Source organism: Oncorhynchus masou, chromosome 23 (assembly GCF_036934945.1).
Source record: "Oncorhynchus masou masou isolate Uvic2021 chromosome 23, UVic_Omas_1.1, whole genome shotgun sequence".
Taxonomy (NCBI): domain Eukaryota; kingdom Metazoa; phylum Chordata; class Actinopteri; order Salmoniformes; family Salmonidae; genus Oncorhynchus; species Oncorhynchus masou.
This window is the reverse complement of record NC_088234.1, coordinates 3,635,598-3,649,719: the sequence shown is the minus strand read 5'-3', so window position 1 is coordinate 3,649,719 and position 14,122 is coordinate 3,635,598. Positions and strand designations below refer to the sequence as shown.

Below are 14,122 nucleotides of genomic sequence, written 5' to 3'. Positions count from 1 at the left end.
TAGTTCCACATCCCAACCCTCAGCTCCCCTCAGCCCCTCCCACTTGTCTCTAGTTCCACATCCCAACCCTCAGCTCCCCTCAGCCCCTCCCACTTGTCTCTAGTTCCACATCCCAACCCTCAGCTCCCCTCAGCCCCTCCCACTTGTCTCTAGTTCCACATCCCAACCCTCAGCTTCCCACCTCTCTAGTTCCATCCCAACCCTCCCACCTGTCTCTAGTTCCACATCCCAACCCTCAGCTCCCCTCAGTCCCCACATCCCAACCCTCAGCTCCCCTCATCCCACTTGTCTCTAGTTCCACATCCCGACCCTCAGCTCCCCTCAGCCCCTCCCACTTGTCTCTAGTTCCACATCCCAACCCTCAGCTCCCCTCAGCCCCTCCCACTTGTCTCTAGTTCCACATCCCGACCCTCAGCTCCCCTCAGCCCCTCCCACTTATCTCTAGTTCCACATCCCGACCCTCAGCTCCCCTCAGCCCCTCCCACCTGTCTCTAGTTCCACATCCCAACCCTCAGCCCCTCCCACTTGTCCCCACAGCCCAACCCTCCCACTTGTCTCTAGTTCCACATCCCAACCCTCAGCTCCCCTCAACCCCTCCCACCTGTCTCTAGTTCCACATCCCAACCCTCAGCCCCTCCCACTTGTCTCTAGTTCCACAGCCCAACCCTCAGCTCCCCCTCCCACTTGTCTCTCGTTCCACATCCCCTCAGCTCCCCTCCCACCTGTCTCCAGTTCCACATCCCAACCCTCAGCTCTCCTCAGTTCCCTCCCACCTGTCTCTAGTTCCACATCCCAACCCTCAGCCCCTCCCACTTGTCTCTAGTTCCACAGCCCAACCCTCAGCTTCCCTCAGCCCCTCCCACTTGTCTCTAGTTCCACATCCCAACCCTCAGCTCCCCTCAGCCCCTCCCACTTGTCTCTAGTTCCACATCCCAACCCTCAGCTCCCCTCAGCCCCTCCCACTTGTCTCTTGTTCCACATCCCAACCCTCAGCTCCCCTCAGCCCCTCCCACCTGTCTCTGTTGGCCACCCTCTTCGGATTTAATGCAACATATATCTTTCAACTATGCTGTGATGTTTAACCTTTAATTTCAATCTATCTAATCGAATAGAATCCACAGATTGCGAGTTGAAGATAAATACTTTTACTAAGAGTATTAGTATATTAGTAATTACCTCTCCAGATCTCCTAACAGTACTATTTATAGGGTCAATTTTAGATCAATGTTCTGCATTTCCAGCCCTTCCTGAACCTGAGACCAGAAACAGGCTACCTGAGGACAATACCCAAATAAACGGTCTATTGATTCTGTCTCCTCACAACAACATCTGCAGAGCTTCGATGGTTTTATGCCCCAAATATTAAACATTTTTTTGGTGGCAAGAATTATGTACATAATCTATCTATATATCTGTAGAATAATTTTTGATGAAAATCACAAAGTCTTGAATCTTGCATTGTTTTAATGTATCAACTCATACAACCTGTACCATGGAATCTTGTACATCAAAAATCTCTTCCCAACTATTCTGCAATCTGTATGGCACAGTTGTCAACATCCTGGTCCTCAAATGAAACTGGTGTACTTTCCTATTTATGCTATTTTTATTCCTCCACCCGATTTGATCCTTTATATTGGGTAGACAGACCAGTTCCCTACCTCCTCCTCCTGCCACCCTCCTCCTCCAGTTGTGATCCTTTATATTGGGCTGACAGACCAGTTCCCTACCTCCCCCCACTGCCTCCTGCCTCCTCCAGTATTGATCCTTTATATTGGGCAGACAGACCAGTTCCCTACCTCCTCCCATTAACACCCTCCTCCTCCAGTTGTGATCCTTTATATTGGGCTGACAGACCAGTTCCCTACCTCCCCCCACTGCCTCCTGCCTCCTCCAGTATTGATCCTTTATATTGGGCAGACAGACCAGTTCCCTACCTCCTCCCACCTGCCTCCTGCCTCCTCCAGTATTGATCCTTTATATTAGGCAGACAGACCAGTTCCCTGCCTCCTCCCACCTGCCTCCTCCAGTACTGATCCTTTATATTGGGCTGACAGACCAGTTCCCTACCTCCTCCAGTATTGATCCTTTATATTAGGCAGACAGACCAGTTCCCTGCCTCCTCCAGTATTGATCCTTTATATTAGGCAGACAGACCAGTTCCCTGCCTCCTCCAGTATTGATCCTTTATATTGGGCAGACAGACCAGTTCCCTCCTCCTCCAGTATTGATCCTTTATATTGGGCAGACAGACCAGTTCCCTGCCTCCTGCAGTATTGATCCTTTATATTGGGCAGACAGACCAGTTCCCTCCCTCCTCCAGTATTGATCCTTTATATTGGGCAGACAGACCAGTTCCCTCCCTCCTCCAGTATTGATCCTTTATATTGGGAATACAGACCAGTTCCCTACCTCCTCCCACCCTCCTCCTCCAGTATTGATCCTTTATATTGGGCAGACAGACCAGTTCCCTACCTCCTCCCACTAACACCTGCCTCCTGCAGTATTGATCCTTTATATTAGGCAGACAGACCAGTTCCCTACCTCCTCCCGCTGCCACCTGCCTCCTCCAGTATTGATCCTTTATATTGAGCAGACAGACCAGTTCCCCACCTCCTCCTGCTGCCACCTGCCTCCTCCAGTATTGATCCTTTATATTGGGCAGACAGACCAGTTCCCTACCTCCTCCACTATTGATCCTTTATATTGGGCAGACAGACCAGTTCCCTACCTCCTCCAGTATTGATCCTTTATATTGGGCAGACAGACCAGTTCCCCACCTCCTCCCACCTGCCTCCTGCCTCCTCCAGTATTGATCCTTTATATTGGGCAGACAGACCAGTTCCCTACCTCCTCCAGTATTGATCCTTTATATAGGGCAGACAGACCAGTTCCCTACCTCCTCCCACCTGCCTCCTCCAGTATTGATCCTTTATATTGGGCAGACAGACCAGTTCCCTACCTCCTCCAGTATTGATCCTTTATATAGGGCAGACAGACCAGTTCCCTACCTCCTCCCACCTGCCTCCTCCACTATTGATCCTTTATATTGGGCAGACAGACCAGTTCTCTACCTCCTCCAGTATTGATCCTTTATATTGGGCAGACAGACCAGTTCACTACCTCCTCTAGTATTGATCCTTTATATTGGGCAGACAGACCAGTTCCCTGCCTCCTCCAGTATTGATCCTTTATATTGGGCAGACAGACCAGTTCCCTGCCTCCTCCAGTATTGATCCTTTGTATTGGGCAGACAGACCAGTTCCCTACCTCCTCCAGTATTGATCCCTTATATTGGGCAGACAGACCAGTTCACTACCTCCTCCAGTATTGATCCTTTATATTGGGCAGACAGACCAGTTCTCTACCTCCTCCAGTATTGATCCTTTATATTGGGCAGACAGACCAGTTCCCTACCTCCTCCCACCTGCCTCCTCCAGTATTGATCCTTTATATTAGGCAGACAGACCAGTTCCCTACCTCCTCCCTCCTCCCACCTGCCTCCTCCAGTATTGATCCTTTATATTGGGCAGACAGACCAGTTCCCTACCTCCTCCCACCTGCCTCCTCCAGTATTGATCCTTTATATTAGGCAGACAGACCAGTTCCCTACCTCCTCCCTCCTCCCACCTGCCTCCTCCAGTATTGATCCTTTATATTAGGCAGACAGACCAGTTCTCTACCTCCTCCAGTATTGATCCTTTATATTGGGCAGACAGACCAGTTCTCTACCTCCTCCTCCAGTATTGATCCTTTATATTGGGCAGACAGACCAGTTCCCTACCTCCTCCCTTTATATTGGGCCAGACCAGTCCCACCTGCCTCCTCCAGTATTGATCCTTTATATTAGGCAGACAGACCAGTTCCCTCCCTCCTCCCGCTGCCACCCTCCTCCTCCAGTATTGATCCTTTATATTGGGCAGACAGACCAGTTCTCTACCTCCTCCAGTATTGATCCTTTCTATTGGGCAGACAGACCAGTTCCCTACCTCCTCCAGTATTGATCCTTTATATTGGGCTGACAGACCAGTTCCCTACCTCCCCCCACTGCCACCTGCCTCCTCCAGTATTGATCCTTTATATTGAGCAGACAGACCAGTTCCTTACCTCCTCCAGATTTGATCCTTTATATTGGGCTGACAGACCAGTTCCCTACCTCCCCCCACTGCCACCTGCCTCCTCCAGTATTGATCCTTTATATTGGGCAGACAGACCAGTTCCCTACCTCCTCCAGTATTGATCCTTTATATTGGGCAGACAGACCAGTTCCCTGCCTCCTCCCCCTGCCACCTGCCTCCTCCAGTTTTGGGGTAATACTGTGATCTATTGGTTGTACTCTTTGAAGGACATAACTCTACCATTCCAATTTACAATATCATTTTAAGAACAAAATTTGTTGTGCATTGCTTTTTCCAAATGAGCGATCGTTAGTGGTGTATGTATTTATGTGAGAAGAGCTTCCCAGGTCCGATAGAGACCCGTGTTCCTTAGTCTTCCTACAAAAACACCCTTCTTTTCTCTCCGAATCTATCGTGTTATAACCAAACTGTTTTTTTTGTTTAGTCCACTAGAGACGGTATTTACTGTATAATGTTATTATGTATGGTATTCTGTAATTGTTTAATTAGTTAGTACATAAATAAATTGAGCCAATTGGTGTATGGATGATTCATAATAGAGGCTGGGTTCGTGCAGATAACCAAGAATTTACGACGTTCAGAAGGTAATAATAAGAACTCATTAATAGAAGACTAATTGATCAGATATTAAAATATCTGAAGAGTAATATTAGCAAAATGATGCCTCTGTAAACCAACGTTTTCCTTGGTGCCCCGACTTCCTAGTTAATTCAATTTAGATGATTCGTTTAATCACGTAATAATAATTACAGAGAATTGATTTGATAAAAATAACAGTCTTCGCATTTAATGATAAGTCAGAGACACGACAGGGCAGTGCAGCTCTAACCAACATCTCCGGTCTCGTCTCATTGATTGGACTCCAGATTAGCTGACTCCTGACGCCAATTAGCTTTTGCAGAAGTAATTAGCCCAGGGGTTCACATACTTTATCCAACCTACACTGTGAATGTTTAAATGATGTATTCAATATAGACCAGAAAAATACAATAGTTTGTGTGTTATTAGTTTAAGCACACTGTGTTTGTCTATTGTTGTGACTCAGATGAAGGTAAATTACCCCATAATGACATCACAATACCCCATAATGACATCACAATACCCCATAATGACATCACAATACCCCATAATGACATTACAATACCCCATAATGATAATGTGAAAACATGTTTTTTAGAAATTGTTCCAAAAGTATTGCAAATGAAATACAGATATCTAATTAACATAATCATTCACACCTCTGAGTCAATATGTAAATGTGGGTTACAGAGATGATGTCGTCACTAAAAATATATATCATTTAAAAAATGATGTTAAACACTATCTCTCTGTGTACATCTCTCTCTGTCTCTCAATCAATTTGCTTTATTGGCATGACGTAACAATGTACATGTTGCCAAACGCTATACTTTGGAAATTAGGTGATTCATTTAATACACTGACATAATTAATAATAATAATAATAATAATCAATATTGTCCAGGGGACAAACAGTAACAACAATAATCAAGGGTCCACATAACATTGAATAATAACAATAACATGTGTGCTGACAACCCACAGCATCTTCCCCCAACAGGATGTTTTTATCAGAGCTTTCCTCTACAGGGAGACAGGTTTTCCTGTGTCTACCCGTCTCAATAGCAAGGCTGTGCTCACTGAGCCTGTACTTTGTTAAGGTTTTCCTGTGTCTACCCGTCTCAATAGCAAGGCTGTGCTCACTGAGCCTGTACTTTGTTAAGGTTTTCCTGTGTCTACCCGTCTCAATAGCAAGGCTGTGCTCACTGAGCCTGTACTTTGTTAAGGTTTTGTTAAGGTTTTCCTGTGTCTACCCGTCTCAATAGCAAGGCTGTGCTCACTAAGCCTGTACTTTGTTAAGGTTTTCCTGTGTCTACCCTTCTCAATGGCAAGGCTGTGCTCACTAAGCCTGTACTTTGTCAAGGTTTTCCTGTGTCTACCCTTCTCAATAGCAAGGCGGTGCTCACTGAGCCTGTACTTTGTTAAGGTTTTTCTAAGGTCTTGATCAGTAACCCTGGTCAAATAGTTAGCAACGGTGTTCTGTTGATTTAGGGCCAGATAGCACTGCATTTTGCTTTGTGTTTGTGTTTCCCAATAAGCAATGTCGTTTTGTTTTGACTGTGTTGTAATTTGTTTTGATCTGATTGGATGTTCTGGTCCTGAGGCTCCTGGCATTGCAGGGCTTGGTAATGACCAATCTCTTCTCTCTCTCTTCATGGCTCCTCCTTTCCAGATTGACAGCTGCTTACTGGTCTTCAAGCACTAGAAAGAAACAAAGCAACATTACAACACACTGTCATGATGTTGTCCTGTTGGTGAGGTTGATAACCCCCATAAATACATTTCCCCCCTTGTCTCTCTCTCTACTCCACAGGACTCTTGGAAAAGCCCTTTGTTAACATAGAGAGAGTATGGTAACATCAAAAGGTTGGGAACGGAACAATATTTCAGTAATCCAAGCAGTTGGAAGTGTCCGTTGGTACTTAAAGAATATGATGTCAGATCAGTTGTTGTCTGAGACATTAATACTGATGACTGGACGACATAAACTGTATCTTGGAAAGTCTACACATTCTAGTTATCAGTTTCACATGGAATTGTTGTGCAATTTAAATGTTTAAATATGAAACTATTTGTGAAAAGATTAAATGTAATTTTAGTTTTTAAAATGAGAGGATTTTTTTCATATGTAAAATATGCTCAATCAGTGACCATGCCCACATGCACAGGCATTGGTTGGAAAGGATGAACCAACCCCTTTTCTACATTTCTATAAGAGCCCCCATGACCCAATTCACGGCAAACTAAACCAACCTCAGCGTGAGCTCTGGTTGCGAATGGTTGAATGACTGCAACCTAACGAAATTAACCTTGTGTTCCCGATGACGTGAGGACGGATGTCCATACGTTTAGAAGGGCGAATTTCAACGTGGAGGTGACGATCGCCACGCTGAAAGGATGAATTTGATTACACCAGCCAGAATATAGCATGAGCCAATAGTTTGGCAACTTGGTATGAACTTTGAACTCTTATCCACTAAAGAAGTGATACATCCTAGCCGTTGAGTTAGCAGCAGCAGCAGCAGTAAACGTGGGCTAGGACAGGATGGACAATCTCTTCAGAAAGACAGGGTACTACAACGTATCTATTCTACCACACGACGACAGGGTACTACAACGTATCTATTCTACCACACGACGACAGGGTAGTACAACGTATCTATTCTACCACACGACGACAGGGTACTACAACGTATCTATTCTACCACACGACGACACGGTACTACCACATATCCATTCTACCACACGACGACAGGGTACTACAACATATCTATTCTAACACACGACGACAGGGTACTACAACATATCCATTCTACCACACGACGACAGGGTACTACAACATATCCATTCTACCACACGACGACAGGGTACTACAACGTATCTATTCTACCACACGACGATAGGGTACTACAACATAACCATTCTACCACACGACGACACACTACAATGTATCACCCAGAAATATTCTTCAAAGGACAAGGGAGATCACTGCTGGACTGCTATTAATATAAACGTTTTACCAGGTCTTTAAGAGTTTATTTGGAAGACAACAGCTCTATAAACATTCTTCCGTGGTGCCCCAACTTCCTTACATTACATTTACATCATTAGTTTAATCAGGTAATATTAATTGCAGAGAATTGATAACATGTCATATAATTTAATCCATAGTAAAGATACGACAATACACACACACACACACACACACACACACACACACACACACACACACACACACACACAGACACACACACACACAAAGAGAGCGACAGAGAGGGGGAGAGAAAGGGGGAGATTGAGAGAGAAATGACAGAGAGAAGATAGAGAGAGAGAGAGAGAGGAGAGAGACTCACATGGATTCCAGCTATCAGCTATGTCTGTAAGTTCAAAGGTCTTCATGGAAAAGGTCACATCTCTCCATTTTCTGTAGTACCTCTGTTGCTCGGTAACACAGTTCTTCACCACAAAGCTCTCTATCTTTAACACAGGCAGATTCTGGGAGACAAAACATGTAAAGATTAACACACTACAACGGCAAATCTAGTGAGTCCAGTCTAGAGTTTACCTGTATGGTCAGGTATGAGGCCACTATGCCCCAGTCCAGTCTAGTGTTTACCTTTATGGTCAGGTATGAGGCCAATATGCCCCAGTCCAGTCTAGTGTTTACCTGTATGGTCAGGTATGAGGCCACTATGCCCCAGTCCAGTCTAGTGTTTACCTGTATGGTCAGGTATGAGGCCACTATGCCCCAGTCCAGTCTAGTGTTTACCTGTATGGTCAGGTATGAGGCCACTATGCCCCAGTCCAGTCTAGTGTTTACCTGTATGGTCAGGTATGAGGCCACTATGCCCCAGTCCAGTCTAGTGTTTACCTGTATGGTCAGGTATGAGGCCACTATGCCCCAGTCCAGTCTAGTGTTTACCTGTATGGTCAGGTATGAGGCCACTATGCCCCAGTCCAGTCCACAGTGACAGAACAGCTTCCTGGTCTTCACCAGCCCCATGAAACCTGTAGAAGGAGATACTACGTTATTCATCTAGAAAAGACAGACTAGTGTTTCTAACCCCTCTGATATAAACACACCTTTGGGTTTAGGGTGAGGTTCTGTTCGAGCTCGAGAGAACAGAGTGGGGTCCAACACGATGTGGTGAGAATCCTGGAGAGATGGCAGGGGAGAGGGAGAGAGAGGGGAGGGGAGTGGAGAGGGAGAGAGAAAGGGGGAGACAGGGGAGGGGAGGGGAGAGGGAGAGAGAAATGGGGAGAGAGGGGAGGGGAGAGGGAGAGAGAAAGGGGTAGACAGGGGAGAGGAAAGAGACAAGAGAGAACATAACTCTATACAGTGAGTTTACAAAACATTAGGAACATCTTTCTAATATTGAATAGTAATATAATAATAATATATCCCATTTAGCAGACGCTTTTGTCCAAAGCGACTTACAAGTCGGGGGGCCACTACTTTTGCATATGGGTGGCCCCAGTGGGGAGATCGGGGAACCCACGACGCTTGGCGTTGCAAGCGCCATGCTCTACCGACTGAGCCACACTTTCTAGGACCCTCCCCCATTGCCCTCAGAACAGCCTCAATTCGTCAGGGCTTGGAAAGTGTGCCCATGTTGACTCCAACGCTTCCCACAGTTGTGTCCAGTTAGCTGGATGTCCGTTGGGTGGTGACCCATTCTTAACACACACCGAAAAATGTTGAGCATGTAACAGCAGCGTTGCAGTTCTTGACACAAACCGGTGCACCTGGCACCTATTACCAAATCCTGTTCAAAAGCACTTCAATATTTTGTCTTGCCCATTCACACTCTGAATGACACACATACACAATCCACGTCCCAATTTGAGAAATCTGTCTGTCTGTCTGTCTGCCTGTCTGTGTGTGTGTGTGTGTGTGTGTGTGTGTGTGTGTGTGTGTGTGTGTGTGTGTGTGTGTGTGTGTGTGTGTACCTACATGCAGTACTCTGATGTTGTGTGTGTGTGTGTGTGTGTGTGTGTGTGTGTGTGTGTGTGTGTGTGTGTGTGTGTGTGTGTGTGTGTGTGTGTACCTACCTGCAGTACTCTGATGTCGTCTGTGTAACAGCTGTGTTTTTTACACTTGGAGCAGAGGAGCTGGTAGCTGCCTTCAGTCCGGGGTCTCTCTGGTACCATCTTCACCATGTCACGACACACCTTGTCCCCACGCTGAAACACCTCCATCTGGCACCGGGACGGACACACACACACACACACACACACACACACACACACACACCGGGACGGACAGACAGACACACCTTGAAACATTTGTATCTCAGGGACTGTGTAACTGTGTGTATGTGTGTGTAACTGTGTGTGTGTGTGTGTGTAACTGTGTGTAACTGTGTGTGTGTGTGTGTGTGTGTGTGTGTGTGTGTGTGTGTGTGTGTGTGTGTGTGTGTGTGTGTGTGTGTGTGTGTGTGTGTGTGTGTGTGCCCACCTTGCGGAGCATCTCAGTAGGTGTGTCCTGTAGGTTCCTGATGGCCTTCTCTACAATCTTCTCCTTCTCCATGTTATGTTTCTCTTTATCAATCCTGTCCTTTTTATCAGACACCAAGATACACTTGCTGCCCTGGGCCCTGCCGCGACCTGACACACACACACACACACACACACACACACACACACACACACACACACACACACACACACACACACACACACACACACACACACACACACACACACACACACACACACACACACACACACACACACACACACACACACACACACACACACACACACACACACACACACACACACACACACACAATAACATCATATCACCAGGATACTGCCCTGGAACACATCATTATAACATGACTGACTGGCTGACTGACTGGCTGACTGACTGGCTGACTGACTGACTGGCTGACTGACTAGCTGACTGACTAGCTGACTGACTGGTTGATTGACTGACTGACTGACTGGTTGATTGACTGACTGGTTGATTGACTGACTGGCTGACTGATTGACTGGCTGACTGACTGACTGGTTGATTAACTGACTGGCTGGCTGGCTGGCTGACTGACTGGCTGGCTGACTGGTTGATTGACTGGCTGACTGGCTGGATGACTGGTTGATTAACTGACTGACTGGCTGACTGGTTGATTAACTGACTGACTGGCTGGCTGACTGTTTGATTAACTGACTGACTGGCTGGCTGGTTGATTGACTGGCTGGCTAGCTGGTTGACTGACTGGCTGGCTGACTGGTTGATTGACTGGCTGGCTGGTTGACTGACTGGCTGGCTGACTGGCTGATTGACTGGCTAGCTAGCTGGTTGATTGACTGATTGGCTGACTGGTTGATTAACTGAATGACTGGTTGATTGACTGACTGGTTGGTTGACTGACTGGTTGATTGACTGACTGGCTGACTGGTTAATTGACTGACTGGCTGGCTGACTGGTTGATTGACTGGCTGGCTAGCTGGTTGACTGACTGGCTGGCTGACTGGTTGATTGACTGGCTGGCCAGTCAGCTGGAAAAGAGAGAGAACACCTACCTGAGAGCTGGAAAAGAGAGAGGAACACCTACCTGAGCCAGTGCTGGAAAAGAGAGAGGAACTGAGCCAGTCAGCTGGAAAAGAGAGAGGAACACATACCTAAGCCAGTCAGCTGGAAAAGAGAGGAACTGGCTGACTGAGCCAGTCAGCTGGAAAAGAGAGAGGAACACATTGAGCCATCAGCTGACTGGCTGGAGAGAGAACACCTGAGCTGCTGGAAAAGAGAGAGGAACACCTTCAGACTGACTGGCTGGCCAGTCAGCTGGACACCTGAGCCAGTCAGCTGGAAAAGAGAGGAACACCTTGACCAGTCAGCTGCACCTACCTGAGCCAGTCAGCTGGAAAAGAGAGAGGAACACCTGAGCCAGTCAGCTGGAAAAGAGAGAGAACTGGCCAGTCAGCTGGAAAAGAGAGAGGAACACCTGAGCCAGTCAGCTGGAAAAGAGAGAGGAACACCTACCTGATTGAAAAGAGAGAGGAACACCTGATTGGCTGACTGGGAAAAGAGAGAGGAACACCTTGAGCCAGTTAACTACCTGAGCCAAGCTGGAAAAGAGAGAGGAACTGGCCAGTCAGCTGGAAAAGAGAGAGAACACCTTGAGCCAGTCAGCTGGAAAAGAGAGGAACACCTGGCCAGTCAGCTGGAAAAGAGAGAGGAACACCTTGAGCCAGTCAGCTGGAAAAGAGAGAGGAACTGAGCCAGTCAGCTGATTGACTCAGACTGGCTGAAAAGAGAGAGGAACACCTGAGCCAGTTAGCTGGAAAAGAGAGAGGAACACCTGAGCCAGTCAGCTGGAAAAGAGAGAGGAACTGAGCCAGTCAGCTGGAAAAGAGAGAGGAACACCTTGAGCCAGTTAATTTCAGCTGGAAAAGAGAGAGGAACACCTGAGCCAGTCAGAAAAGAGAGAGAACACCTGAGCCAGTCAGCTGGAAAAGAGAGAGAACACCTAGCCAGTCAGCTGGAAAAGAGAGAGGAACACCTGAGCCAGTCAGCTGAAAAAGAGAGAGGAACACCTGACCAGTCAGCTACCTGAGCCAGTCAGCTGGAAAAGAGAGAGGAACACCTTGAGCCAGTCAGCTGGAAAAGAGAGAGGAACACCTGAGCCAGTCAGCTGGAAAAGAGAGAGAACACCTGAGCCAGTCAGCTGGAAAAGAGAGAGGAACACCTTAGCCAGTCAGCTGGAAAAGAGAGAGGAACACCTACCTGAGCCATCAGCTGGAAAAAGAGAGGAACACCTGAGCCAGTCAGCTGGAAAAGAGAGAGGAACACCTGAGCCAGTCAGCTGGAAAAGAGAGAGGAACACATACCTGAGCCAGTCAGCTGGAAAAGAGAGAGGAACACATACCTGAGCCAGTCAGCTGGAAAAGAGAGAGGAACAGGTCAGCTGGAAAAGAGAGAGGAACACCTACCTGAGCCAGTCAGCTGGAAAAGATAGTCAGCTGGAAAAGAGAGAGGAACACCTACCTGAGCCAGTCAGCTGGAAAAGAGAGAACACCTGAGCCAGTCAGCTGGAAAAGAGAGAGGAACACCTACCTGAGCCAGTCAGCTGGAAAAGAGAGAACACCTCCAGTCAGCTGGAAAAGAGAGAGAACACCTACCTGAGCCAGTCAGCTGGAAAAGAGAGAGGAACACCTTGATTGTCAAAAAAAGAGAGAGGAACACCTAAGCCAGTCAGCTGGAAAGAGAGGAACACCTACCTGAGCCAGTCAGCTGGAAAAGAGAGAGGAACACCTACCTGAGCCAGTCAGCTGGAAAAGAGAGAACACACCTTTCAGTCAGCTGGAAAAGAGAGAGGAACACCTAGCCAGTCAGCTGGAAAAGAGAGAGGAACACCTGAGCCAGTCAGCTGCCCTGGCCAGTCAGCTGGAAAAGGAAACAATAAAGCTGGAAAAGAGAGAGGAACACCTTCAAATCGAGCTGGAAAAGAGAGGAACACCTTGAGCCAGTCAGCTGGAAAAGAGAGAGGAACAAGCCAGTCAAAAAAGAGAGGAACACCTACCTGAGCCAGTCAGCTGGAAAGAGAGGAACACCTACCTGAGCCAGTCAGCTGGAAAAGAGAGAGGAACACCTACCTGAGCCAGTCAGCTGGAAAAGAGAGTCAGCTGAACACATACCTCAGCTGGAGCCAGTCAGCTGGAAAAGAGAGAGGAACACATACCTGAGCCAGTCAGCTGGAAAAGAGAGAGAACACCTGGCCAGTCAGCTGGAAAAGAGAGAGGAACACCTACCTGAGCCAGTCAGCTGGAAAAGAGAGAGGAACACCTCCCAGCTGGAAAAGAGAGAGAACACATACCTGAGTCAGCTGGAAAAGAGAGAGAACCCTGAGCCAGTCAGCTGAAAAAGAGAGAGGAACTTCAGTCAGCTGGAGAGTCCAGTCACTGGAAAAGAGAGAGGAACACCTCCATCAGCTGGAAAAGCTACCTGAGCCAGTCAGCTGGAAAAGGCCTAAGCCAGTCAGCTGGAAAAGAGAGACAACACAGAGCCAGTCAGCTGGGAGAGGAACACATTGGCCAGTCAGCTGGAAAAGAGAGAGGAACACCTTGGAAAGAGAGAGGAACACATACCTGAGGTCAGCTGGAGGAGAGGAACACATACCTGAGCCAGTCAGCTGGCTGGACTGGTAATGACTCCTGGCTTCAGGAACTGGTATCATCCAGCTGGAATGGGGAGACACACAGACCACAGGGGTTGGTGGCATCAAATGCATCAAACATCAAACACATGGTTTCCATGGTTTCCATGGTTTCGATGCCATTCCAATGGCTCCGTTCTGGCATATAATGAGCTGTCCTACCCTCACCAGCCTCCACTGACACCGACATACATCACACACACATAACTGGATTGAAAAGAAAAGAACTGAATGCCAGAAACA

General features: G+C 47.4%; 1 protein-coding gene and 1 long non-coding RNA gene across 2 annotated transcripts; both read right to left on the bottom strand.

Annotated features, from left to right (window-relative positions):
* Positions 1-5,854: 5,854 nt before the first annotated feature.
* LOC135510181 (antiviral innate immune response receptor RIG-I-like) lies at positions 5,855-10,536 on the bottom strand. Its single transcript, XM_064930975.1, has 6 exons — positions 10,177-10,536; positions 9,771-9,917; positions 8,802-8,874; positions 8,641-8,726; positions 8,072-8,213; positions 5,855-6,419 (listed from the first exon to the last, which is right to left on the bottom strand). The coding sequence occupies exons 1-6, from the start codon at positions 10,519-10,521 to the stop codon at positions 6,403-6,405; spliced, it is 810 nt and encodes a 269-aa protein (XP_064787047.1). The 5' UTR covers positions 10,522-10,536; the 3' UTR covers positions 5,855-6,402.
* A 2,163-nt stretch (positions 10,537-12,699) lies between these two features.
* LOC135510182 (uncharacterized) lies at positions 12,700-13,003 on the bottom strand. Its single transcript, XR_010451083.1, has 3 exons — positions 12,945-13,003; positions 12,743-12,780; positions 12,700-12,711 (listed from the first exon to the last, which is right to left on the bottom strand). It is a non-coding gene; the product is annotated as an uncharacterized LOC135510182 (long non-coding RNA).
* Positions 13,004-14,122: the final 1,119 nt, after the last annotated feature.